At 40.0% G+C, this 26,244-nt stretch overlaps 3 protein-coding genes across 4 annotated transcripts; 2 read left to right on the plus strand and 1 right to left on the minus strand.

Annotated features, from left to right (window-relative positions):
• Window positions 1–110: 110 nt before the first annotated feature.
• Window positions 111–2,534, plus strand: ndufb7 (NADH:ubiquinone oxidoreductase subunit B7). Its single transcript, XM_026170275.1, has 3 exons — window positions 111–367; window positions 1,720–1,888; window positions 2,372–2,534. Exons 1-3 carry the CDS (start codon window positions 256–258, stop codon window positions 2,457–2,459), a joined length of 369 nt encoding a protein of 122 aa, XP_026026060.1. The 5' UTR covers window positions 111–255; the 3' UTR covers window positions 2,460–2,534.
• A 174-nt stretch (window positions 2,535–2,708) lies between these two features.
• On the minus strand, window positions 2,709–18,717 carry tecrb (trans-2,3-enoyl-CoA reductase b). Of its 2 annotated transcripts, XM_026170272.1 has the most exons (12): window positions 18,581–18,717; window positions 14,668–14,718; window positions 9,469–9,520; window positions 9,306–9,350; window positions 9,091–9,194; window positions 5,999–6,114; window positions 5,231–5,336; window positions 4,997–5,069; window positions 4,841–4,884; window positions 4,689–4,746; window positions 4,161–4,249; window positions 2,709–3,344 (listed from the first exon to the last, which is right to left on the minus strand). In XM_026170272.1, the coding sequence occupies exons 1-12, from the start codon at window positions 18,593–18,595 to the stop codon at window positions 3,171–3,173; spliced, it is 927 nt and encodes a 308-aa protein (XP_026026057.1). In that variant the 5' UTR covers window positions 18,596–18,717; the 3' UTR covers window positions 2,709–3,170. The 2 variants fall into 2 exon arrangements, with proteins under 2 accessions (XP_026026057.1, XP_026026056.1); XM_026170271.1 differs by lacking the exon at window positions 18,581–18,717 and having other exon boundaries at window positions 14,668–15,593.
• A 2,767-nt stretch (window positions 18,718–21,484) lies between these two features.
• dnajb1b (DnaJ heat shock protein family (Hsp40) member B1b) lies at window positions 21,485–25,185 on the plus strand. The gene is made up of 3 exons (XM_026170273.1): window positions 21,485–22,151; window positions 23,598–24,196; window positions 24,350–25,185. The coding sequence occupies exons 1-3, from the start codon at window positions 21,941–21,943 to the stop codon at window positions 24,581–24,583; spliced, it is 1,044 nt and encodes a 347-aa protein (XP_026026058.1). The 5' UTR covers window positions 21,485–21,940; the 3' UTR covers window positions 24,584–25,185.
• Window positions 25,186–26,244: the final 1,059 nt, after the last annotated feature.

Genomic DNA, 26,244 nt, shown 5'->3' on the forward strand with positions numbered 1-26,244 from the left:
AGTTTACAAAAATACAACGAGAAAGGTGAATTGGAGTGCAGTGACGGGGTAACAAGCGGAACCTTTCTCATTTGTCTTGTTTCCCGACTGGCTCGGCTCGGCTGTTTTTTTCCGGTGACAGCCGGAAGTGGTAGCAGGAGGCTTGTGGAGGTGACCGAATGGCTGATAGCAGAATAATTCTGTAAAGATTTCGTTAGCGCCAAAGAAAAGCGACCAGAATTTGTTGATTTCAACAGTGTACGTTTACTCGGTGTCATGGGAGCCCACCTGGTCAGAAGATATGTCACCGAGACGGACACCGAACCCGACCCGGCGAAGAAATTCGAGTTCGACCCGCAGTTCGGCTTTGCAGAAAGGAAGGAGAGAGGTTGGTCTGCAGCTAGCAGCTCGGCGTCTTTTACAGCTGCATTATGTATTTATTTTTTTTATTAATTGAGACTGGAATTGATTTATTAGCAGCTAGTTTGGCCTGTCAAGTGTTAGCTTACGTTAGCTTTGCGGTAATGTGTTGGTTAGCTTACCAGCTAACTGGTTTTGTTAGTTTGTCATGAGCTGTACCAGGATTTCGGCACAGATTACTCATGAAGGGGATTCTTATCTCCGTTTCTGTCACAAGAAAGTTGTATTTTCATGGTTGCATTGCACAACTGGTTTAATCACTCACAGTTCAGATTAGGCTAGAAACTTTCTATGGACCTCTGTGCCAAGATACTTGGAGTCAGATGTACAAAAGTATACAAACAAAGTCTATACTGACAAAGTTTACTCTTCTCAAGAGTTTAGTTTGAGCATTCTCTTTCGCAACAGTTTACATAAGACCTGAGTGTTCATCAAACTACAATTAGACATCCTGTCTAGAAATGGAGGAAATTCTCGATTCTCATGATGAATGGGCGTCACAAAAGCAACTTCAAAATGCCTACCTCTGACTTGCTTAACCTATATTTATGTATCCACTGTAATAAAAGTGACAGAAGCCAGTGCAACATTGCAGAAGTCCTCTAGGAAGCTCCTCAATACTACTTTGGGGAGATGAGGCAAAGCTATCTAAAATACACAGAGAGATCCTTGGTCGCAAAAAATGATTTTTCCCAGGATACTATATTTAGCAGAGGTACATATTCATATAGCAACAACAATCATTTTAAAGAACGTTTTAATGCAGTGTAAAGAATCTGTACAGAGAACCCCAATTATCCAGCAGGCCACTTTTGGCAAACACTTAGCGACGGTGGGAAAAATAACTCATTTTTACTAGGAAGAGACTTCCAGTAGAACCAGGTCCTTGGAAGAACTTCTGTCTCCAATCGCCACATGGGGGGTGAGGGGAAAGGGTAGAGAATAAGAATGAATTTCCTGTTTGAAAAACAGTTCTGACCTCGACCCAGCTGGCACGTTTTTGTGCGATATTGAAAGGGCTGTAAAGTTAAATCACCCCAGAAACTTTGATAAAATCAAACCATTTTGTGCAAGCAATGGTTTGAAAAGTGTCAGAAGCAACTACTTTTGTGATTAACTTTTACTGCTTTCTCAATATCTTCAATCAAGACATGAAAATGTTTGGTGATATTAGTTTAGCCATATTGTGTTTATCCATAATTGTGACTAAGAATAAGGTCAGACCAATTACTTTTTATTGCAAGCTTCTATATCATATTCTATTTAGCACATCAGGGTGTTTTACTTGGTAATAATTCAAAATTTGTGTCCCTTTGTCAGAGATGATTGCGACACAGGAGCAGATGAACTTGGCCCAGTTGCCTGTGGAGCAGAGGGACTACTGTGCCCATTACCTCCTGAAACTCATGAAGTGCAAGAGGGACAACTGGCCCAACTTCTTAGCCTGCAAGCATGAGAGACACGACTGGGACTACTGCGAGCACCAGGAGTAAGTGCTTACAGTTGTATAGACATTGTTGTTAGTGCTGCAATTTAAAACGATAAATAATAATCAAACTTAAAAATAAAACTTAAAAAAACCCCCATATATATAAAGTGAAAACTGAGGTCTGCTCCTATGAGTAGATCTTTATATATGGTAGATTCACTTTTTTAAAACTATTGATATTGAGGAAGCATGTATTACTGTCAGATGTAAATAAATCTTAGCCACACATGATTCATATCTAAAATACTTATGAAGTCTATGAAAACAATCTGGTCATGCGGAGTCTAAAAAACACAAGGTCCATTTAGCTTTCCTTTAACCTCCTAAGAGCCGAACTCTTTCATGGCATGCATTTTTAATTTCTCTTTTTACTATTTGGGCTGAGCAGAGCAACTAGTTTTCTTCTTCGAGTATCAAAGCAACACAAAACCCCAGATTTCATCAATAAACTTCACCCTGATGCTTGTGTGTTTCTGCCTGCAGCTATGTGATGCGTATGAAAGAGTACGAGAGGGAGAGGAGGCTCCAGCTGAGGAAGAAGAGAATTGAGGCTCAGGCTCAAGCGGCATAATCAGTTCATCCTCTGATTCTACTTCTTTGTATATACCTGCTACTGTTCACATTAAACAATATTGTTTAAGCTCTACATCCAGCATCTTATTACCGAAAATACAAACTGATGTTATAAAAGACAACTCAGCCTATTCAGATGAACCATTTCACCATAAAATGATTTTGATTTATTTGATCATTACTGTTTTAAAAGGTAATTTTCAAGTAGTGTAGATGTCATGAATTAACCTGAAATGACACAACCACATGTTGGTTTACTTTTTTAATAAATTACATCAGACATTAACAAATTAAGTTCTGTCACGGTTTCAGATTTAGATTTATGGAAATAAAAACTGAGAACTCTATGCTGAATATCACCAGGTGCAAATTCAACCCCTAAACAACAGTACTGGATGAAAAAAAAGGAACTGGTGTCATATATACACTGGTTAGTTTAAGGGTGAAAACTGCTCTGGGAAAGCAAACATACATCAAAACTCAATTTACCAATAAGGGTTTGTCTGTCTTCAATAAAAAATTTTTAGAGCAATACTAGTGTTTTACATTCTCACACAAAACAAAAGGGGACAGATTACAGGAAGGGAAAACAAAGGTTGAACATCATGGGGGGGGGGAAAAAAACAGGCTCCTTTTTCCCAGTGTAGGTTTTAAAGCAAGGAAAAGGGGAGGGTTTGATTCCTACAAACAGGCAGTGCTGACTAGTCCTCTACAGGATGAAAGGCAGGATGGGCGAGCGGAGAGGAGGGTAGTCTCGGAACTCCTTCAGGTAGCTGCGGTGCTTCCCCTTTGCCCAAACGGTCATCTGGATGAAGCCCACCAAAGTAAAGAAGGCCACTGGCAGACACTGGGTCATGAGGGTGAAACCAAGCCAGGAGCCCAACTGCAGGAGGAAGGAGAAGGATGTGAGACAAACTTTCCTTTTCCCCTTATCTGGTTCCTTTGTCACTACACTCCTACAGAGACGGTTGTCAACAGTGAGCTGTACACTGAGTTTTCAGATTTTTATGAATCCATATACATGTGATGGAAATGACTTTTTTTCCACTAAAGATTAATGAGGTAACTACACAATGGATTTACTTTACAGTCAGATTAAAATCTGGTGGGATGAACAGATTTTTCCCCCCCACCACCAATCATTGACCTAACTTCCAGACTTCAGAATCCAATCACTAGATTGTCAAACAGAGCTCCAACAATCCAACTACAAGTCCAAAAATTCTGCTGTAAGACATCAAAGGTCCTGGGTCCATAACCTGACCGATGAACAACGTATAGTTCTCTCAAGGAGAAAAGCCAGTTATGCGATAAAGATGTACTAATGCCACCAGAGGGCAGCAAACTCTTTGATTAATGCAGCAGCTGAACCCTTCAGACTTGCTCCCCCCCTTGAGAAGAAGGAAAAAAGGCTGTTAACAACAAAAGGGTCCGGAGTTGAATTAAAGCACAAGGAAAGCAAAGGGGGGGAAAGATTAAATCTGCAGTTTCAATCCATATTTTCCCCCAGACCTATACTGGCTCACCCCATAGTTTAACAAACTGAACATACTTCAATACAAGTGAGACACTACAATTTATATATTCAAGTGAGAGAACATTCAGCTGCATGGTTAAAGCATCAATGACCCTCTTAAAACTGATTTGTTACTACAGTGGACAGAAAACCTTTAGCCACCAAAGTCATTAAACCTGTTACCTCATAGGTGTAGTTGGGACAGGAGACCAGCAGAAAGATCCAGGTGAAGGGGTTCTTGGTTGGATAGGGAATCTTCCTGGTCTTAGAGCCTGGATTTAGGGTGGGTGAATGAAAATTCAAAATATTTTCAATCCATGCAGTCATCTTTAGTTTTATTATTTGCTGACAGAATAATGTTTTGTTTAAAACTACTGAGACTGCAGAGAGACCACAATTTTATTTTTCAGTCAGATTTGGACTATGAAAATAGCACGCGCGCACACACACACGAAACCAGGGTTCTATATGAAGTTTCTATATGAAGTTTTTATTTTACATTGAAAATGTCTAATGTCACATATTATACTTCATTATAACTTATCAACATCTTGAGGAAGTCACTTTTTGTTCATAGTCATAGGTGTAGTTTGAGTTTTTGTCATTTTCTATTAGGAAATATTAAAATCATAATACTCTTCAAATATTATTTCTAGAAAGAGAAGAAAAGGTATGGAGATATTGATGTACAGATTTGACAGGTGTGTTTACCTGGTGGACGAAGGTTCCGAAGAGCAATGTGGATGGAGAAGTTGCCGATCTGACAGAACTGGAAAAAGAAACCATGTCACTCCTAACGTGTTAAATCAAAACAAAACAAAAAAAGTGTTTTAAAAAAAATCTAATCGTAGAAATGTTCTTACCAAGAATATGATGAGGGCAATTCTTATCTGTTGCTCCCCATAAACTGCAAGAGAGGCAATCAATGTAATCAGCAAAGGGGGAAAAAAAGAGTTACAATGACACACTGGCACGTGTGAGCGTTGATTGTAAGAAATTGTAGCTGCATGCATACTCACTGGGTGGCGTATATAGCGGGTGGTTGATGTAATAAGCCATCCATGCTGCAAAGCCCCAGTAGTAGGTACAGTTCTAAAACAGAATGTGACAGAAGCATTGTCAGCCCAACATTTTCAGTCAGAAAATGAAACACTTTTCATCTTGTACCGTACTTAAACCAGATCTTCAAAACACATATTTGTATGCGGTAAGGTAACATGGATGAATGTAAATGATATGCATTTCTAAATCACCTTGAAGATGTTGCGTAACGGCATTGTTCCATGAGAGAAGCGATGGACAAACAGCGTCTCCAGGAGTCTCTTAACGTAGTGGAAAGAGTGACACATACAGGCAAGACTGGAAAAATATAGGCACTTGATTAGCCTTATTAAATTTTTTTTTTTAAATAACTTAAAAAATATTGGCGGCTGCTAGTATTTTTTAAGCCTTGCTGCCTCCCCGGCAGGGTGACAACAATAACCCATCAGCCTTTTTAAAATAAATAAAAAAATAAAATAGGTGTCCTTCATTAAGTTGCAAACAAAGCAATGCTTCTTTTAGTTTAGATTATTTAATGCAACTTTCTTTTGACTGCTTACGGCAGGTTTCTGGGGTTCTGTCAGACTACAGACTAGTTCACATTTAATAAAATCCATTTATAAACCGATGAACACAGTTTGTAGTCTACATCTAAAATTCTGGCAGGTCATTAGTTTGATCCTAAATGTGCAATGTTCACACTATACGACCACATTTGACACCACTGAGCTAAAATAAGGCAAATACAAACACTGATAAGCAGACATTAAAGTATTTGATATACAATTAGGGATAAAACTCATCAGAAGTGTTTACAACACTAAGCTTACAATGTTGTTTACTACAGCTAAAGCTTTATATTTAGGTGACAGGCACAAGAGTGTTATCTTCTATTTGAGCTGTTGAGATGGTCACAAAAGAGGACAAGCAGGCTCTGTTTGACTACCTAAGTGTTCTGAAAGTGTGTTTGAGACACTCACTGTACAACCCAGTGTTTACTGGTGGTAAAGTCATATTTGGGTGGGTAGATGAAGGGAACCCTGAAGTAGAACAACAGATAGATGACCAGTGGACCGGTGTACTCTGTTAGGAAAACCTGGAAAAACAAAAAAAAAACAAAGGAACAAGAAAGATTAGTCAGAACTTTGGAGACTCAAACAATGAACATACACTCTCAGTTATTTTAACCTTGGTCATACAGTGGGGCAAAAAAGTATTTAGTCAGCCACCGATTGTGCAAGTTCCCCCACCTAAAATGATGACAGAGGTCAGTAATTTGCACCAGAGGTACACTTCAACTGTGAGAGACAGAATGTGAAAAAAAAAAAATCCATGAATCCACATGGTAGGATTTGTAAAGAATTTATTCGTAAACCAGGGTGGAAAATAAGTACCGTAATTGTCGGGCTATAAGCCGCTACTTTTTGCACAAGCTTTGAACCCTGCGGCTTTTAGTCAGGTGCGGCTTTTCTATAGATTGTCCATGATTTTTGTGATATCGTAAGACGATTTGTTTTGTTTGTTCCGCTGTTGTACGGCACTACGTTGCCTGGCGGAAGGATCGGGGTTCAAGAGTGGTATGTTGGTCACATGTCCATCCGCCAGGCAACATAGTGCCGTACAAGTAGCGCGAAAAACAAACTTCAAAGTAGCGCTACGCGTTCAGCGGGAGTCGTGGATGACGAGCGGCGATAAACTTGCGAAAAGCAAGTTGTGCTCAACTCCACCGGTGGATTCTGACAGCGTGGAAAAGTGTGAAAACATCCACGATCACCAACGGATTTCGAAGGGCTGGACTGCTGCATGATGAAGAGGAGGACACCGCCACGGCCCTTCAGAGGGTGTTCGACTCCGACACTGACAATGACAATGAGGATTTCTTTGGTTTTGAAAGTGACAACGAAGGAAAGAAGCTGAGAGTGGATGACGAAGCCATCCTGAGCCTGTTCGTATCCGACACTGGAGAAGAGGACTTTGGTGGTTTTAGTGCGCAGGAAGATGGTGGTGAATGACTGACTTTTCTTCTTGTTAAAGCCGTGTCACTGCACCTGAGCCTAAAAGGTAGTCCGAATCTATTTTTCTGGTGTGCTGTAGGTTATTGTTATGTAATACATTTGTTACTCATTTATGAAGCACAGCACATGTGCAAATATGTACCCATAACTTGTTTTTCAAAATATTAATAAAAGGGGTGTGTCTCCAAACAGCCATCTCTTTCCTGACAATTCCCTTTGTGCATATTCTCTTACATATGATGAGTCAACATTGAAACACCTGCGGCTTTTGGTCAGGTGCGGCTAATGTATGTACAAAACAGGATTTTCCCCTGATTTTAGCTTGTGCGGCTAATATTCAGGTGCGCTTTGTAGTCCGGGAAATACGGTATTTGGTCAATAACAAAAATACAACTCAATACTTTGTAACATAACCTTTGTTGGCAATAACAGAGGTCAAACGTTTACTATAGGTCTTTACCAGGTTTGCACACACAGTAGCTGGTATTTTGGCCCATTCCTCCATGCAGATCTTCTCGAGAGCAGTGATGTTTTGGGGCTGTCGCCGAGCAACACGGACTTTCAACTCCCGCCACAGATTTTCTATGGGGTTGAGGTCTGGAGACTGGCTAGGCCACTCCAGGACTTTCAAATGCTTCTTACGGAGCCACTCCTTTGTTGCCCGGGCGGTGTGTTTTGGATCATTGTCATGTTGGAAGACGCAGCCTCGTTTCATCTTCAAAGTTCTCACTGATGGAAGGAGGTTTTGGCTCAAAATCTCACGATACATGGCCCCATTCATTCTGTCCTTAACACGGATCAGTCGTCCTGTCCCCTTGGCAGAAAAACAGCCCCATAGCATGATGTTTCCACCCCCATGCTTCACAGTAGGTATGGTGTTCTTGGGATGCAACTCAGTATTCTTCTTCCTCCAAACACGACGAGTTGAGTTTATACCAAAAAGTTCTACTTTGGTTTCATCTGACCACATGACATTCTCCCAATCCTCTGCTGTATCATCCATGTGCTCTCTGGCAAACTTCAGACGGGCCTGGACATGCACTGGCTTCAGCAGCGGAACACGTCTGGCACTGCGGGATTTGATTCCCTGCCGTTGTAGTGTGTTACTGATGGTGACCTTTGTTACTTTGGTCCCAGCTCTCTGCAGGTCATTCACCAGGTCCCCCCGTGTGGTTCTGGGATCTTTGCTCACCGTTCTCATGATCATTTTGACCCCACGGGATGAGATCCTGCGTGGAGCCCCAGATCGAGGGAGATTATCAGTGGTCTTGTATGTCTTCCATTTTCTGATGATTGCTCCCACAGTTGATTTTTTCACACCAAGCTGCTTGCCTATTGTAGATTCACTCTTCCCAGTCTGGTGCAGGTCTACAATACTTTTCCTGGTGTCCTTCGAAAGCTCTTTGGTCTTGGCCATGGCGGAGTTTGGAGTCTGACTGTTTGAGGCTGTGGACAGGTGTCTTTTATACAGATGATGGGTTCAAACAGGTGCCATTCATACAGGTAACGAGTGGGGGACAGAAAAGCTTCTTACAGAAGACGTTACAGGTCTGTGAGAGCCAGAGATTTTCCTTGTTTGAGGTGACCAAATACTTATTTTCCACCCTAATTTACGAATAAATTCTTTACAAATCCTACCATGTGCATTCATGGATTTTTTTTTCACATTCTGTCTCTCACAGTTGAAGTGTACCTCTGGTGCAAATTACTGACCTCTGTCATCATTTTAGATGGGGGAACTTGCACAATCGGTGGCTGACTAAATACTTTTTTGCCCCACTGTAAATTATTTTCCATCTGCTTGTCCTGCATCTCCCTGCAGAGTCAAAACAACCTTCACTGTCAAAGTCGACTTCTGTGTAGCAAATTAACCTCAAAGTTAGGTCTAAACGTCTGACCCACAAACACACACTCAATTTCTACACACAGGGAAAACTCTATATAGCTCTGCTTGATCCCACTTGCACTGATGTATCTGGGCTTGACAGGGCTGTTGGACCCATTCATGGCAGCACAATATGTTCCTGTCTTTGGAGCTGTCTTTGTGTTGTACTCACTGTGACCCAGCTGATCTGAGCTCCCAGGTCTCTGAAATAGAAGGTGGCTGTAGTCCCTACAGGAAGATGCTGCAGAACGTCCTCGTCCTTCAGAGACTTCCCCTCTGAAAAACACACGTTACTTAATATGAGATTTAAAATGTATTTAAAATAAATAAATTATAAAAATAAATGATTTAAAGTCAGAAGGAAAACATTGATTTAAGTGGACCTACTTGGGTCGAGGCGAATGGACTGTCGGGCTGGGTACCACTGAGGATCTGAAACAAACAAAACCAGATCTTCTTAAGACTGTTTTGATGTATTTATCTAGGCTACGTTAGAAGATTTCCTTGATCTTGACTTAGATTTATGAGGCTGCAGACAGATGGCACTCACGGCTTTTGTGGAACATAGACTTGATCTCCCCGATGGTGGCATTTGGCTCAACCTACAAATAACATCACAATAAATAAGTGCAGGGACGTTTACATACAAAGGAACAGATAATAACCCTGTTTTCCATTCATGATGGTGATTAGGGGTAAATTTAGCTTTGACTGTGTGCGCACACCCCATGGATGTGAGCTATTTAACAGCTGGTATTAGGGTTTCAAAGAAACTTGGCACAGAGACACACAGCCAAAGTACACAACCTCATGCCAGGCTGCCAGCAATGGCTCAACAACCCCCCAATATAAAAAAGGAATGACGACGAAACAGAAACACGAAGAGCGCACAAAGGTAAATATGGACATGAACAGTTGTTACAGGACAACAAACAGTGAAACCCTGGGGAATTAGCTTGAATCTTGTTGTTTAAAGTAATAATCACTGTCACAATTATTTGAACAAGGGGTTTTATCTGTTTAAGCTAAGGAGGCATGCATTCAAACAAAACGAACAACCAAAACAAAACTACAGTCTGCTTTTAGCAGGTTGACAGTGTGGTGAGTTCTGCTAATCTTAGGGCACATACTAACTTCTAATGTTATCTGTGATATGATTTATTTGGAGCAATGTACAATTAGGCAGAAATGAATTTAACATCTTTGTGTCATCTGACTCCAAGCATACTGCCATTATAAAATCTGGCACAGATACAGTGGTCCCTCGCGGTTCACCTTTCGCGGCCTCGTGGACTTTTTTGGTGCAATTATGCCTGTTTTTCTTTCTTTCTTTTTTTGTGCATTGTGTTCTCCGCCCTGATTGGCTGTAAACCATTGTCAATCAATCTCGTGCTGTGTCTCCTGCACAGTGTAGATTGCATTCAGCTTGTCAAATTTACATAAATCTTCAATCGCGAGCAGTGTGACTCTGAGGTGCTGTACTGTATGTAAGTTTTCTCCCTAACAAACAACAATGTCCACGAAACGTTTTGCACCGTCAGGTGCCTTTGGTTTCATTCTATGATACAAAGGTTTGAACTTTGAGAGTGTTTAAACAAGAGAGAAAAGTGTGACAATATTCATGCCTGTCTGAGAAAAGTGTATACTGAGGGGTTTTACAGCCTTAAAACATCTATAATAACTGTAATAAATAAAGTTGGCTACTTTATCTCCCGTGATAAACGAGGGGCCACTGTATACATTTCTACATGACAAAAGTGTCATATTGTTATTCCAACAACGCCATACATTTGATATTCTGGATATCTATAATTGAGCCATTTGTAAATATTAGAGCTATTTTGACATTTTTTAACTTTATAATATATTGTCTTATTTAATTTAGTTCAGTCTGTTACTGTTCTTATGGTCTTAGAGCAACTGTAACAACATATTTTCCTTGGGAATTAAGTATTTGATTCTGATCCTGTTCCACTTACTAGTGCCCATAAAACTGAGACAAGCCGGGGCAAGTCTGACCGCGAGAGCTGTGCGTCAGCCTGATTTATTTACCTTAAAAGGGAGGTACTTCAACCTCCTCTAACAAACAAAACATACAAGAAAACTGTTTCTGCTGAAAATGGAAACAACAAACTTCTCTCACCAGTTAAGGTGAAAACACCATCAAGTACAACCAGGCTATGGAGGAGGAGATGGCAGCAACTGGTGGTCAGTGATCTTAATGTAAACAAATGACCCAAAGAATTGCTGGAGCACTCGCTAACTGCGCTGAATATGACAGGAAGAGCAAGCAGATTGAAAATGAAGGTTTTAAGCATCTTGTTAAAAAACTCAACCCAAGCTTCAACTTCTTGGTACAAAATATTTTTTTGTGTTTTACTATTTGACAATATTTTAACCACAATAAGGTTAATTTAAAGACAGTTGTTTTATACTTCAACTTAAAATTTCCAGGGAAAACACTACCTAAGCTAAATTTGTGCTTACATTTGGTTTATAATATGTCACTGGATATACTGCTGGGTCACTACTATTGTACTATAACGCTGCTGCGGGCACCTTTTTCAGTAGTCGCTCTTTGAATTAGGTACGGTCTCATAAACAGCAGTAGCTCATAAAAAAAGGAAAATGTCTTTCATTTACTTTAACTTGCTAAAATGCTGCTGTTTGCAAGCTGTGAGTATCAATAACACAACCCTCGATGAACCTGCGTTTCTTTCCATCTGGGAACCAGGGACCTTTTTTGCACATTGGGTGATTGTGAGAACCACTACACTAAGTTAAGACTAAAATGCCATTACAGTTTCTTAGCCAGGCCAGCACTTTTCAGTGTAGACAGTTTAGCAATGGTAAGCCATCTCTGCAATTGTCTTTAAAAAAGGATGGGAACTATTTTTTAAGCTTTAAATCAAACTTGCATTGTCTTGCTGATTGCTTATTTCAGTGCTCACAAGGAGTGTAAGGAGATACTGCTTTACATTCTGTCATCATCTGCCTGTTGAAGTGTCGCTCCCTCGTCTTGGCTTTCAAAGATCGTGTGACAAATCAGTAGTAGACTGAGCAGGTCTGCTGCTGTAATTGACTTGGCTTCTGTTCATGTCCCCCCGAAGACTACATGCCATTTTCAGCAGGATGACATCACTATGGTTGAATTAGATGGACCAACCACCTCTCTGGACTCCCACTCTTTCTGCAGGCCTCATTTAGTATGAAGTCAGTCAGTCATATACACACACTGAGCCAGACATAATACAGAACTTGATTTTTATTTATTTATTTTTTTAAATGTGTCACACAGCTTGTCAGTTTAGCTCCGGTAGCCTACTTTGGAGGACCAAGCCTCTCTCCCAAAGGGCCTTCTGTCCAGATTCCAAATCTATATCTGTCACATCTGTCGAGCTGCCTCCAAAGAGGTGATAAGATTGATGATGTTATCACCATAGAAACTCTGCTAAGCTGACAACAGAGTATAATCCCATAAGGATACAACCTTATACTCTGCGGTCCTGAGGAGTAGCCTTCAATAAGCAGAGTCTGCCGTGGCTGATCACACCGTGAATTTGACTAATGCAACTCTACACTCACCGGACTCACAACAGCAATACACTAAACAGTTCTAATGCAAGAGCAATAACCTGCAGGCTGAGCACTAACAATTTAAATCTGTCAAACATTACAATAACATAAGCACAGGGGGAGTAGAAATAACTGTAAATATGCCTGATAAAGTTGGCTTAAACATCCTTTCAAAGTAAATATGGCTAATGCAGTGCTGATACCCACTTAGTCCCAACTGTAAACACAACTGAAGTCCATCAGTCAACACATTGGTCAAATGTAACAGCGGTGCAAATGGTTTGTTATATTGCAGAAAAAGGGCACACATTTCAAAATTAAAAAGAAATTTAAAACTGATGTTAAATGTCAATGAATGTAAAGTCTAAAGCAATCTTGTACTAATTCTGCTTCTGTTGTGATAGATTTTATAGCTACTAAAGCTGTTAGAGTTAAACTGATGCAATCAACAGACTATTGTTCATATTTTTTGTCTTAATATCTTATGTATCTTCAAACAGGTTCAATCACATTTTGGAATAAACAGCACAAACGCAGAAATATTTGCATTTTTCAAAGACTGTAGGAGTGGTTAAATAGGGCCAAACCTGAATCTCATACATATACGCACACTTTATATATATGATCAATATAATTGTCATGATTAATACCACTGACCAGACAGTGACAAACAAGAAGTAAATCTGAAAAACTACCTATGTGCTGCAATACTGTAGTAGCTGCTCAATTTAAGGTGCATTTCTATAGTAGAAATCATTCTTTTGCTCTTATGCTGCAGTCACACTGTGGAAAACAGTGGTTAGAGACAACAGCTCCACCAAAATTACTGCAACGTGTGCAAAACTGACTCCAGGTCTGTGAACACCCACAGTTTGTAGCATTCTTTAAAGTTTCTTTGGTGTGCAAAGACAGCAAAAAAATAGCAATAAGATCGATTTAGTTTGCTATTGAAAGGACTTGTGTTGTCAATTATACACAATCTGTTCGTTATAAAGTAGCAAAGATTGCAATGTGTTGCTGTCTGCATACATTGATAATCATATTAGCTACCTTCAGCCAGAAGCACATAGATTTGAAACAGAAATTCCTCAACAGATAGTGAAATTGTTGCTGCAGGACCCAGAATAACCAGAATACAACCAGTTGGCAACCAGTTGAATCAAGTCTCTCACTGCAAAGTGGTGAGTTGCAGTTGAGTTACGGTCATCGACTCAGACTGATTCCGAATGATTGTAACATGCTGAAAGACTCTCTGTGTCTAGAAATTACACGGCTACTTGCAAACCATTGCCAATATGCAAAACAAACAGCTGTTAGTCTGAGTTGGGCTGTGACTGTTTGGAGACAGGATGCCTCCCACCAGGTGTCCTGTAACCTCAAAAGTGCCCAAATGTTGAGGGTGTTGCATGTTGAACTTCTGAGCAACCAGCTGTTCGTCACACCTACTTGTGATTGTTCACAATCACCAGGCAACCACTCAAGTGTGGTTCTGGTCATATTTTATAAAGTGTCATAGTGCAACATGGGAATGCCTTGAAAGTGTCTAGCAATATTTAATCATACATTATCAACATATTTCACTGCACATAAGCGCATGCATGTCTGAGGCCATGCACAACTGTGATTGCATTTATATTGTAATGCCCAGTGCTTTAAGTGAACCATCTGTCCGACCACTCCAAAATAATAAGTGTGGGATAAATACAGGCTACAGATGTAACACAAGACTGCATTAGGCTGCAGTTGTTACTCTTATTTTGTACATGTCTTCTTGTATGTGCGTCAATAACCTCTACCATATCCAGATAAATAAAACCAGTAGTGCTGTGCTGTATGTATGAAAGGCACTTCTGTGTGTGCACCATTTACAGACAGCAGCACTCAAAGGCTGTGCACACCCACTGACAGACAGTGGGGACTACAGCTATAGCAGCTTTTCCATGTTCTAGAAAACACCTGACTTACATAAAAAGACCATTCTACTGAAGTATAAGGAGAGAAATATTGGGTCTGTTGGACTGAGCATAGAAGCAATGATTACATGTGCACAAGCAGTTTTTAAAAAGATCAGGTATCAAAGTAAGTTAGGTGTGAAAGTAAAATTAAAGTTGCATAAATATTTAAGAAAAAAAAGGTTCCACAAATGTGTAAAAAAAGAGGACTGACGTCTTACCTTGTCCAGGAAGCAGAGCTTGTCCTTGGTCTTGGCGTCCAGAATCTCCACCTCAAAGAAAACAACAGCCTTTTTAGTTTTTTTGGCAGGTTTGCGTTTACTCTGGGCTTGGACCGGCAGCGGGGCCGGCACTACTGCCCCGTTAGCCACCCTTTTGTTGCCTGTGGCCTCTAATGCTAGGGCATCCATGTCCACAGTTCTTCTCCTGCTCTCGGTTTATTCCCGTCTTCCCCTCAGTTCTCTCGTCACTCTCCACCTCTCAAATGTTTATCTCAGATGCGGGCTAAGCTGGAGAAGAGAGAGGAGGCTCTCAGCTGTGGAAATAAATCTGTCTCTCCCTCTACCTCTGCCATTCTTTTACTCTCCCTCCCTCCCTGTCTGCACCCCACTCATTCCTTCACTTCTGTTGTGCCACTTTAACTCCCAGGCGACCCCTGCAGCACAAACATATGCCGCCTGTGTGTGTGTGTGTGTGTGCGCATATGTAGGAATGCCCAGTATTCCCCAGCTGTCACCTGTGTTTATCATTAAAGAAACTTCAGGAGCTGAGAGCAACAGCTTCCTTTCAGAGCTGCAGTGACTTGCATTTGAAATATAACTCGTTTCTAAAAACAGACGCCTGATGACCACTGACACTTCTCAACTCCCAGCTAAGTAGGATGATGAAGAAGAGGTAGAGTGACAACACCCCTTTCTAGTTAGACCCCCCAGTCTTCATCTACCCAGCTAAATATAAAACACCTCCTGCTAAGTCCACATAACCTGACCTCTCCCTACAGACCCCACAGCCATCTGTGTCTATTTTGTGATGTCACGCTCTTACTGTTAACCATACTATGCTGACATTCAATCAGCTCCTAACTTCAACCCCCATGTCCATCACTGTGACACCAGTTTAAGGTTTCACTATCACAGCCTACAGGAGTTTTACAGTATGAAACCAAACTGAACAGCCAAACGTCTCAGTCACATACGTCTACAGTCGCCTATTTCTGCCACCTCAGGGTGATAATTCCCCCCCCCCAAAGTCTGAGGGCTTAGTCAGGGTATTCCCCTTGGCAAACTTCGCCATTCCATTACCTAAGAACGAAGACTTGGGATACAATTTCAAAAAATGAATGAAAGACATGCAGTCACAAGTGGCAGCAGGATCAGATACGAACTTGGATTTGGATGTGTAAATGCAGACCATCTTATGTAGCTAATTACCCGTATGTCCACTACATGTATCCAAACATCAGATTTAAACAGGGGCTAAATTTGAATGTTATTCTGGTTAAAAAAAAAAAAAAAAGGGGGGGGGGGGGGGGGGGAATAAATAAAAAATAACTTCGTGTCGCTCATAATTTACTATTCAAGTTTTAAATGTCAGAATTGTGAACACTTGTTCACCTTCACACTGCTTTGATTAAATGTACAAGACTCAGATGACGCATTGACCATTGTTTGTCATTTTTGCAAGGCAGCCTGTCTGATTAAATGAAGTGATTTAATTAGTTTATTATTGTCCTGAAAAAGGTAGTCACATAGATTGGGAAGGGGAAAAAAAACGAGGCAGACACATGACAATGCTGCCGAGACTTTGGGAAAAATAATCCTATCTCAGTTTCTGTGTCAGGCATACCCTCCGCCTGAGCACCTCCCCCTGTCTCATCTATCTATATAAAAGCTCTGGCAGTGACTGTGCTGCTAATACACTCTGGGGTGAGAGTGGGAAACAGGGAGCACCAAGCTTAAGTGGACTTTCATAATGACTACACAGAACCTATTTATTCAAGGTAAGAGATCATTTTAAAATATTTTTCACCAATCAAAGTAGAAACATTTTGGCTTTGTATGCATTTCTAGATACTCATTACATGTTGATGACTGTGAAGTTGCTCTCTGGTGCTATCTTGTGTAAATGCATTAAAACAGAGATTAAACAGTTAAAACCAAAAAGTCACACTAATGTTTTGGAAGAATCATGAGCTATAACACCTGCAGCCTAATTTATTTTTATCTTCATAGGTAACTCTCTGAGGAGGCAGTTAACTAAAATATATACATATATATATAAAAGTAGGACAATAACATCAGAACAGACTGAATTTAGGATTTCGTGTTATCCAGTTAACTTCAGACTAAACCTGATTTTTAGGACTACAAAGGTGGTTCATTTCTTACTGGGCTACATCGCCATAGTAACTTATGCTATGAATCTAACCTGCTACAGAGAAGGCCATGTGCCAGAATATTTTATTTTATACTGGTTGATCTCTAGAGTAAAATGTCAATCATATATATTTAATCTCTGTAATATTCTGGATATTTGTAATTGAGCTATTCATATATATGTTAGACTCATGTCTTATATTTTGTAATATATTGTATTATTTCATTTAGTTCAGTCTGTCACTGTTCTTATTGTCTTGGAGCAACTGGAACCACATAATTTCCTTAAGGATTAATAAAGTATTCTGAGTCATATTTTTATATTACAGTTCTATCTGTAAAAAGCAGCCTTTCTGATGGCCGTACACTTGTGAATGTTTGTAATTTATCTGCCAATGCTACCACTTTTGTGTGAACGCGCAGGGGGAACCTGAGTATTAGCTAGTTAATAATCTGCTTCATGTGACTGCTTATCCTGACTAAGTGAATCTAGATAACAGAAAGACAGCCTGGGTATGTTGAATTCACTTCATCGTACAGAACCCAGGATGTGGTGGACTGATTTTAGCTCAAGTCAAGTTAGTCAAGATGACAGAGCGCTCTGAATCCAGTTTAGCTGTTTGGTTTCCAAAAGAGAAAGAACCACAGATATGATGTTAATTAAAGTTTAACATATGCAACATAAGGGCTGCATGCCCTAGTGTGGTGTAGACAGATTGTAAGCATGGAAAAAAGCCCTTACAGTGCAAATAAAGTTGATGCAGTGTGAAGAAGACGAAATTGTTCAATTAAACCAATGTTTAATAAATGATTTAGTTTTATACAATTTAAAAGCATACAAGTATGCATTTTACTTCAGACATAATCTAATGGAGTTTGTTCTTAGATATTTTTAAAAATCTTTTTCGGTCTTTTTTTTCCTCATTTAAATTCTAATCCTGCCAACAGGTCTCAAAAGCGACACCTGTCAACGGAGAAAGGGGCAGCCAGAGCAGTTACTGGGTGGATTGGTTTCTGTCAGACTGCTTCAGATCCTGTCTGATGGGTTTTTTTGTGCTCATGAAACGGTTAACATCTGGAGAAACGTAAGGTGCTTGCACAAGTAAAACGGCTGTTTGAAACAGGAAGCTTTTCACGTTTGCGATAAAGCAGTAAAGAGGCCCTTATGCACATTTTTCCTTCTTAATATACAAATATCTAATTAATTTCACTCATTCCACCTCATTTAAAATGTATTTTTATTATTATTTTTTAAACCCACAGTTATACTACAGGGGTTAATTTAGAAGTGCTGAGATTGCGCACTTGACCGTTCACCTGCATTGGGTAAGAATAAGATAAGAAGCGCCATGAGTCACTCCGGCCAGAGATGGCGATGATGCCGAGCATTATCCTACCTACACCCAGTTATCAGTCTTCAGCTAACAGAGAAGTAGCCTACACTTTACAATGAGAACTTATCAAACGCTCAGCGTAAGTATAATTAATCATATCAGCGGGTGTTGTTTGTGTTTCGGATACAGGATTTGCCAATTAAACCGCGACTTTAACGACAACAGGCCACAGCACCTCGTTCATATAGGGCACAGTATATGAGAGGCGGCGATGCAGCAGCGTGCTATTTTCACTGCTCACGTTTAAAGCTTTTAATTTGAACCTCTTTTCGCTGATTTGGAGAATTGTCTGAGAACTTGTGGGATTATTTAATTAATTCATTTGTAGCCACACTGACGGGTAAAGTTTCATAGATACTACTTACCTCGTAGTGCTTCATCTTGGCAGTTTGCACCCCTTCCTTAGTATCCCAGATGAGTGACAGGAGACCGTCCAATCAGCGTAGTAATACACAACTGCTGAGGCACAGAGCCGTGTACCATAGGTCAGCACTGCGATCGCGCCGCAGCCAATCAGCTCCCGCATCAATTGCGCGTACACGCCCGGCTTATCAAGGATGTAGCCAATGGGACTTGAGCATTGGGAGCGGTCGCGTCTACGCCGATATTGTTGGATTTTTTTGTAGTCTAAAGGGCAGCTCTCTCAAGTGAACAAGAGATTGTAGAAAACGGTTTTTCCCTGCAGTCACCCGTTTTCAATTATCTAGTACTTTTTATGTTTAATTGCTTTTACTTTGGATATTTTTTGACTGGAACTACATCATTTAAACTTTAAACGTTTGCTTAGTCTTTGGGTCATCTAATCTAGCTAATGGGTCATCTTATCCCTGTAAATTAAGTGTTGTATTAATAAAGTTTGATTTTTTTAAATTACATGTCATGTGTCACTTCAATGTCTCAAATTTAATGCATTAGTGCATTTGTATGTTTTTGTTTGTCACATTACTGGTGGACTCTTTTGTCACTCCATTTCCTCTTTCAGAATCACTTTTCAACCACTCAACATTTGACCAATGGACAGCATCCTCCAAGTCGAGCAACATGCAGTTGGGATTTGTGCTTAACGCATGGTAGTGCAATTGTGTCAGTTTGCCACTGTGCATAGGTAAATACACATTATTTACCTATGTAACTTATGTTTACCTATACCTATTCACCTAGTTTTCAATAGGTGTAAAAGTGCTTCTGTGCAAGCCTCCAAAATTCTTCTGCATGCTGCTCAACATGGATGATACTGAGGGTTGGTAATAAGCAAAGGGAATGACAGCAAACCCCCCCAAAAAGGTTTAGGATTAGGTTAACTGGTGATTCTAAACTAGCCAAATCTATGAGTGTGAATGGTTGTCTCTCTCTACTCAGTGTGGTGTGTTGTTAATCTTACAATAGGCTGGCAACCTGTTCAGGGTGTACCCTGCCTCTCGTCCTATGAGAAAAAAAAATGGAGACTGCTACAGTGATTTGGGTGAGTCTTTCTGTTACCACCCTTTCAGTTTGTACTGGCAGCAGCACTCGCCTGGAAAACAGGTTTTCCTTCACATGACGAAGAAGTTTATCTTACAAATTGGAATATATTACTTTTATACAACCCAGTGCTGTCTTGCACAACAGCAAATGAAACTGAGGAAACCCACAGAGTGCAGACAGGAGTCTAGTGATACTTGTAATTAAAAAAAAAAAGATTTAGTCACGTTTTGATAAAACATAGTGAATTATATATATAGTATGGTAATGAGGAGCTATGTTACCATAAACTCCGCTGTTGCTCCAGTGCATCGTTATTTTAACTTATTAAAGTCTCTGAAACTCAAGAGAGATGGAGGCCCGTTTTACCAAAGAATATCACAGCATTTGGTGTTTTGATGATGGTGTCTGTATTAATTTGTAGTGAACCTTTCCTCAGGCAGAGGTTCTCAAACTGTGGGTTGGTTACCCACTGATAGACAAAAATGTTCACTCAATATGGTAGATTTCTATTGAGTACATAAGAAAACTTGAGTTTGTTGATGCTATTGTGGGTTCTGTACTTAAGTCAGATTTAGCTTGGATCCTTTTTTAAAATAAGTGATTAATAATAATAATAATAATAATAATGAAAAGGTGGTCTTAGCAGTGGCAGCAAATCATTACATTTATGTATTATCTAGCTTCAACATTTAAATCAGTTTGTGTAAAACAGAGATTTAAAAAAATGCAGTTTAAAGAGATAAAAAAGTGGGCTTCCAGATGTGGCTACATGGTAGAATACAGCCAAGTCACAGTAACATGGCAGTTACTGTATCTCTTTCACATGTTTCTTGTCTGCTTTCCTCTGATTGAGGTAACAGGTCTAAAAAAGGCTGATCCCTCCTGATGGCACAGTGTTATTGTTACATCTTCCTGTTCACCACCAGTCAGTAAGCAGTGGATTTATTTGTCTTAAATCTGGGCCGCACCCAAGCGTGAAAGTTCCTGCCAGCAGTTCACTCAGCTTCAGATTGCATTTGGTGTGCCAAGCCAATAATCCCACGGGACATGTAGGAATGGATTTTTTCTAATGTTTGAAATATTTTAGAGTAATCAAGAGTGGTCTTGTGATCTTGTTTTGCATCAAAATAAACCTAAAGTTATGTTTATCAAGACAGCGAGGGCCGTCAAACATACCAGAAACAACTTAGTCATGGCTTTGCAGAATCTGGGGTGTGAAAATTGGAGAAAAGCCCTGAAATAAAGTTTTTCAACGAAATGGTATTCTCTGTAAAGTTACGTATTGCCAGCATTGCTACACAAGAACAAAAATGTATGGACATAAAGTACTATGCTCTTTACTTACAAATACTCTACATATAAAAATTTTATGCTTTTACGTCATTTATTTATTTGTACGGTGCTTTCTGAAACACACAGTTTGTAAAAAACAAAACTCCATATTAAAGGTAAGTATATATGTTCAAGCATACAGACACAAAGTCAAATAGACGTTCTTATGTTCTAATTCTAACATACACACTTGAATGCACACATCAGATGTAAACTATGGCCAAAAATAATAGGAGAAGGATTCAGAAAAGGCTGACCTATAAAAAAGGGTTTTCAGCAGTGCCTTGAAACAGACCACTGATTCAGTTGCCCTGACAGGGTGAGAAAGGCTTCTCCAAAGTTTAGGCACTCCAACCTCAAATGAGTGATCACCTCTGGTTTTAAAATAAGATTGTTGAAGGAGACCCTGATCAGATGATCTGAGAGGCCATTTGGTGTTATAAAGCATACATACATACATACATATACATACACGAGTCTGACCATATGGGGCTTTATATGTCATTAATATAATTTTAAATAAAAACAAATTCTGCTTAATTAGCAGAAAATGTTTTCAGTAGGTTGTTCTGGAGTACTTACTGGAGTACTGATCTGGCCCTTTTGAAAGCAAATTGGGCTGTGTGTGGCCCGTAAACTAAAATGTTTGACACTCTTGGATCAGGCATGAAACGTAGGTTGAGAAATATGTCCGACACCACATGAAGGCATCATGGCGTGACGTCCCGCTGGGCGTGTCCCTGGCGCAGCGTCACCGAGGAGATTGTTCAGGCTGGTTATGGAAAACTCTGGAAGTTTCCACACTGTTTATAAAGAAAATATGCGGGGCTGAGCGGATCGAGTTGAGTCAGGATTGAGGACGTGCGGCAGAAGTTCATCACCAGCAATTTACCAACAGCTACAACAGGTTAGACCACTGGTTGGTCAAAATGGGTAAAGACTACTATGAGATTTTGGGGATTAAGAAAGGAGCATCGGAGGACGACATCAAGAAAGCTTATCGTAAGCAGGCTCTGCGTTATCATCCTGACAAAAACAAGTCACCGGGAGCCGAGGAGAAATTCAAGGAGATTGCTGAAGCTTACGACGTTTTGAGCGACCCTAAGAAAAAAGATATATACGACCGTTTTGGCGAAGAAGGTAAGTTTTCTAAATCATGCAATATTGCGGGGCCAATAATCGTCAAGGCGCCGTCAGAATAACGTTTAACACAGTTGGAGCTACGAGCTGTCAACAAGGCTGGGTGGAAACAACAGTTCTGAACATGTGTAGACTAAACTGGGATAATCCTGTGTGTCATGGCGCTGTCCTGGCTCTCCTGTCCTCCGACCTTCAGTCAGTGGCTTGTCTCTGAGCCAGGACAGGAGAGCTGGTCTGCTGACGGCAATACTCGCATTGCATGTTTCTGCAAGAACTTGATGAAGTACGTAGAGAAGCTGGAGGGTTCTGCATCTGACGGGACAGGAAAGGGGCGGGGGGTTCAGCTTTTAGGCCCTAACGATGACTAGCTAACCTCGGTGTTGATATTTTTAGTTCACAAAAACCTGAAATGGTGGAAACTTCTACTTAAGTATTAGCACAGAGCTTTTAACATTACAACAAGCCAAAGTATAAAGCATAAAATGCTTATAGTTTAAAGTCTTCAAAGTCAACAACAAAGTAAAGATTTAAAATAAATGGATATCAATGTAAAAAATGTACATCTAAAGTATAGTGAAGTGGAAGCATAACCTTCAAGTGCTTCAGCGTTGTCCTCGTTGTACTAAGCTGCAGTCCACCATTGCTCCTATTCATGCTGTTAGACAATGATGGACATTGTGAGATTAACAGTACTCTAGCGCAAGGGTATTGGTAGAGGGGGGCAGTGCCACTCCATGCACCCAACTGGACATATCCCAGCTACTCTCATGGAATACTTAAGTTACTCCTAGTAAAGCCTGGTAAAATTGTGAAAAATCACCTACCCAGTGCACTCATGCAGTGGAAACCTCAGTTATCCCCAGTGATCACAGCATTACACAAGCATTCGTGTTGTGTTTCTTCACATTCTTCTTGGTACCTCCTGAACTGAGAGCATTTCCAAATAAGGATGCTGACAAGTAATATTTTGGCACACAGTTAAACAGCAGCTGCTGTATAACTTTGGTTATACAGCAGCGGTTTGTGCCACTTTTTTTTGGGGGGGGGGGCTATTAATTCTAACATGACAAATGTGTTTTAGCCCTGTTTCCTGGCTGATTTTAGTGTTATGCTAGTTTCACATCTGCTTTTGTACTTTAAAGGGTGTTTGCAAAATCAAAGCACAAAATAACTTTGTTCATACTATTGTTTAAATGAAAAAACATGATAAAATTCTCTTTATACCAGCATTCACGTGAACCTCATTAGTGTATGGGATATTTTAAAATCATTACTAATAAAAATCTAAAATTAGTAATTTGCATTAAATAAGTTGCACAAAAGTAAGATAATGATGACTAACAACTGTTTCTTACAAGAATAAAAAAAACAAACAAACAAACTTACTGCAGTGTGCCAAACCCAAACTGAATCCTTTTAATCTGATTGTTTCTACTATGCTTCCAGGACTGAAAGGCGGAGGCCCTACTGGTGGTGGTGGTGGTGGTCCTGGCACCTTCAGCTACACCTTCCAGGGTGACCCCCATGCCATCTTTGCAGAGTTCTTCGGTGGACGTAACCCATTTGAACAGTTCTTTGGCGGGCGGAATGGAGGCATGGATGAGGAAATGGACACTGATGAGCCATTTGCCCGCTTTGGGATGGGTGGCGGCGGAATGGGGGGAATGGGTGGGTTCCCTCGCTCCTTCAGCTCTGGTATGGGCGGTCACACTAGTGTGGTAAAGAAGCAGCAGGATCCTCCTGTAGTTCACGATCTCCGGGTGACCTTGGAGGAAGTGTTGTCAGGTTGCACCAAAAAAATGAAAATCTCACGGAAAAGGCTGAACCCTGATGGCCGAACATTAAGGAAAGAAGAGAAAATCCTAGAGGTGCAAATAAAGAAAGGCTGGAAAGAGGGCACTAAAATTACATTTCCTAAAGAGGGAGACGAGACTCCTACAAACATTCCAGCTGACATTGCATTTGTGTTGAAAGACAAGCCACATCCAGTGTTCAAACGTGACGGCTCTGACATCATTTACACCGCTAAGATCTCACTCAGAGATGTAAGTAAGAGTACATATAACTTTAAAAATACATTTTCAATGTTTTTTTTTTTGTTTTTTTTTTTAATCAATTTAAATGTTAACTAAATGACATATGAAGTTAACTGGAATTCCTAATGTTTTTCTTCTTTATCTTATCTTCTGATTCTCCAGGCTTTGTGTGGCTGTACAGTCAATGCACCCACAGTAGATGGCAGAACAGTCACTGTGTCATCAACAGATATTGTGCATCCGGGGATGAAGCGACGAATTAGTGGAGAAGGGCTACCTTATCCCAAACGACCTGATCGTCGGGGAGACCTAATAGTAGAGTATGAGGTCAGGTTCCCAGAGCGGCTCACTCAGAGCGCGCGGGACACAATTGCTCAGGTCCTTCCTCGATCTTAAAAAAGACAATCATACCAACAAAACGAAAACAAAGCTGCCAATATAAATGTTTTCAAACATCACGTGGTTACTCGTGGCGGTTAAACTCACTCCAGCCAATATAGGACAAACTGATGAGTCAGATCATCCTCGGTCTACTTGATCATCTGTAGTGTCAGAACCACCTTTTGGAACACGCTTACCTGAATGGGTGAAGCAATTCACATACTAGAATGTAAATATATGACCGATACTGTGTGGTGTTTGATTTACTGAATATTATATTTTGATGACACTGAGTGTATATAAAATTCATGTGCACTATTCTGCGGGAGCTCTTGTTCATTCTAAAAGTCTCATTAAGAAGTTTTTATTTTTTTGTAAGAAATTGCAACAGGAACGTTTCCATTGCAATGTTTACATAGTTAGTATAGAGGTCTTATAACATTTCTAATGATAGATAAAAAGTTTCCTTTTCTGAGAGACTTGCTTCTTGACATCAAGAGATTTTATGTGTGTTTGAATGAGTGGTGTTGCAGTTGATGCTGTAAGGAGTGACATTTAAATCACAAGTGTTGTGCTATCTTTGGACAATAAAGACATTAAAATTGTTTAATGTTAAAGAGAGTAGTCTTACTGTTTTTGTTTGTTTGGTTTTTTTATTGCTCTGTGAGTATTTCAAAATAATGTCTGCTATTCTACAGAGATGAAAGGAACACTATGAGGGGAACTGTCCGAGTCTCCTACATTCACTAAGTGCGATGTCACTTTTGACTAACAAGGTTTAAATTCAAAGTCTTGTCTGCTGCCGCTATAAATATGCATACCGGTACTTAATTCTATAATTTAATCTCTTTGAAATTTTGCCTTTGTAAACCACCACAGTCAAGTTTAAATCAAACAGCATATAACTAAAGTGCCGACTATAAGATACATCTCAAGGGGTTTAACCATTGTATTAACATTGTATTAATGGACGTGCAACTTTTTTTTTTTTTTTAATAAATATTTCCCCAGTTTTAGAGGTTCAAAAGTAACTGGATTGTTGGCTGATAGGTTCCATGGTCTGAGTCCTGTTCTCTTGTTACTTTTATGACAAATTAAGCAGATTAAAGATCTGGAATTAATTCTAGGTTTTGAGCTTGTATATGATAACTTTCACTTGAACTCTAAATATGAGGTCTTAAAAAATATTGATAAAAGCTTTGAAAGCCACTATTAATCTGAATCCAGAGAAAACCTAGCACATTTTCCATTTTAATCATTTTAAGATGATTTTTTTTTTTTTGTAATACTAGGATGGAAATCAAGTCCACAAACAATGTCAAGAACCCAAAGGTTTGTTTACACCATTGTGGTTCCCAACTCAACTGGGATAGGCTCATGTGATTGACTTGCTTTTGAAGAATACCATTTCTGTCACGGCTGCACAGCAGTCGTGTGGTGAATTGAGTAAAGGATCCAAGATGCAGGCACTGACTGGGGTGCGAGTGAATATTTATTTGCAGAGGTGATAAGGGGACAAAAACAGGAGGAGCAGAGCGGGGAGTAAACCAACCTAAACTGGGGAAAACTAAAGAACTCAACTTAAACCAAACACGCACAGGGGGAGGAACAAAATACACAATGAAAGATGGCGGAGAGACGCAGACTAAACACCAGGTTACACAGAATGATGCAGA

The sequence above is a fragment of the Astatotilapia calliptera genome, chromosome 6 (assembly GCF_900246225.1).
Source record: "Astatotilapia calliptera chromosome 6, fAstCal1.2, whole genome shotgun sequence".
NCBI lineage: Eukaryota > Metazoa > Chordata > Actinopteri > Cichliformes > Cichlidae > Astatotilapia > Astatotilapia calliptera.

Excerpts from the sequence above, each read along its gene's own strand:
- tecrb (XM_026170271.1), bottom strand. The coding sequence starts at position 14,856 with ATGGATGCCCTAGCATTAGAGGCCACAGGCAACAAAAGGGTGGCTAAC. Across the intron at positions 5,070-5,230 it reads CGTTACGCAACATCTTCAAG|AACTGTACCTACTACTGGGG; the intron begins GTGATTTAGAAA and ends ATTCTGTTTTAG. Across the intron at positions 4,747-4,840 it reads TTGCCCTCATCATATTCTTG|TTCTGTCAGATCGGCAACTT; the intron begins GTAAGAACATTT and ends TTCTTTTTCCAG.
- dnajb1b (XM_026170273.1), top strand. The coding sequence starts at position 21,941 with ATGGGTAAAGACTACTATGAGATTTTGGGGATTAAGAAAGGAGCATCG. Across the intron at positions 22,152-23,597 it reads CGACCGTTTTGGCGAAGAAG|GACTGAAAGGCGGAGGCCCT; the intron begins GTAAGTTTTCTA and ends CTATGCTTCCAG. Across the intron at positions 24,197-24,349 it reads CTAAGATCTCACTCAGAGAT|GCTTTGTGTGGCTGTACAGT; the intron begins GTAAGTAAGAGT and ends CTGATTCTCCAG.
- ndufb7 (XM_026170275.1), top strand. The coding sequence starts at position 256 with ATGGGAGCCCACCTGGTCAGAAGATATGTCACCGAGACGGACACCGAA. Across the intron at positions 368-1,719 it reads TGCAGAAAGGAAGGAGAGAG|AGATGATTGCGACACAGGAG; the intron begins GTTGGTCTGCAG and ends TCCCTTTGTCAG. Across the intron at positions 1,889-2,371 it reads GACTACTGCGAGCACCAGGA|CTATGTGATGCGTATGAAAG; the intron begins GTAAGTGCTTAC and ends TTCTGCCTGCAG.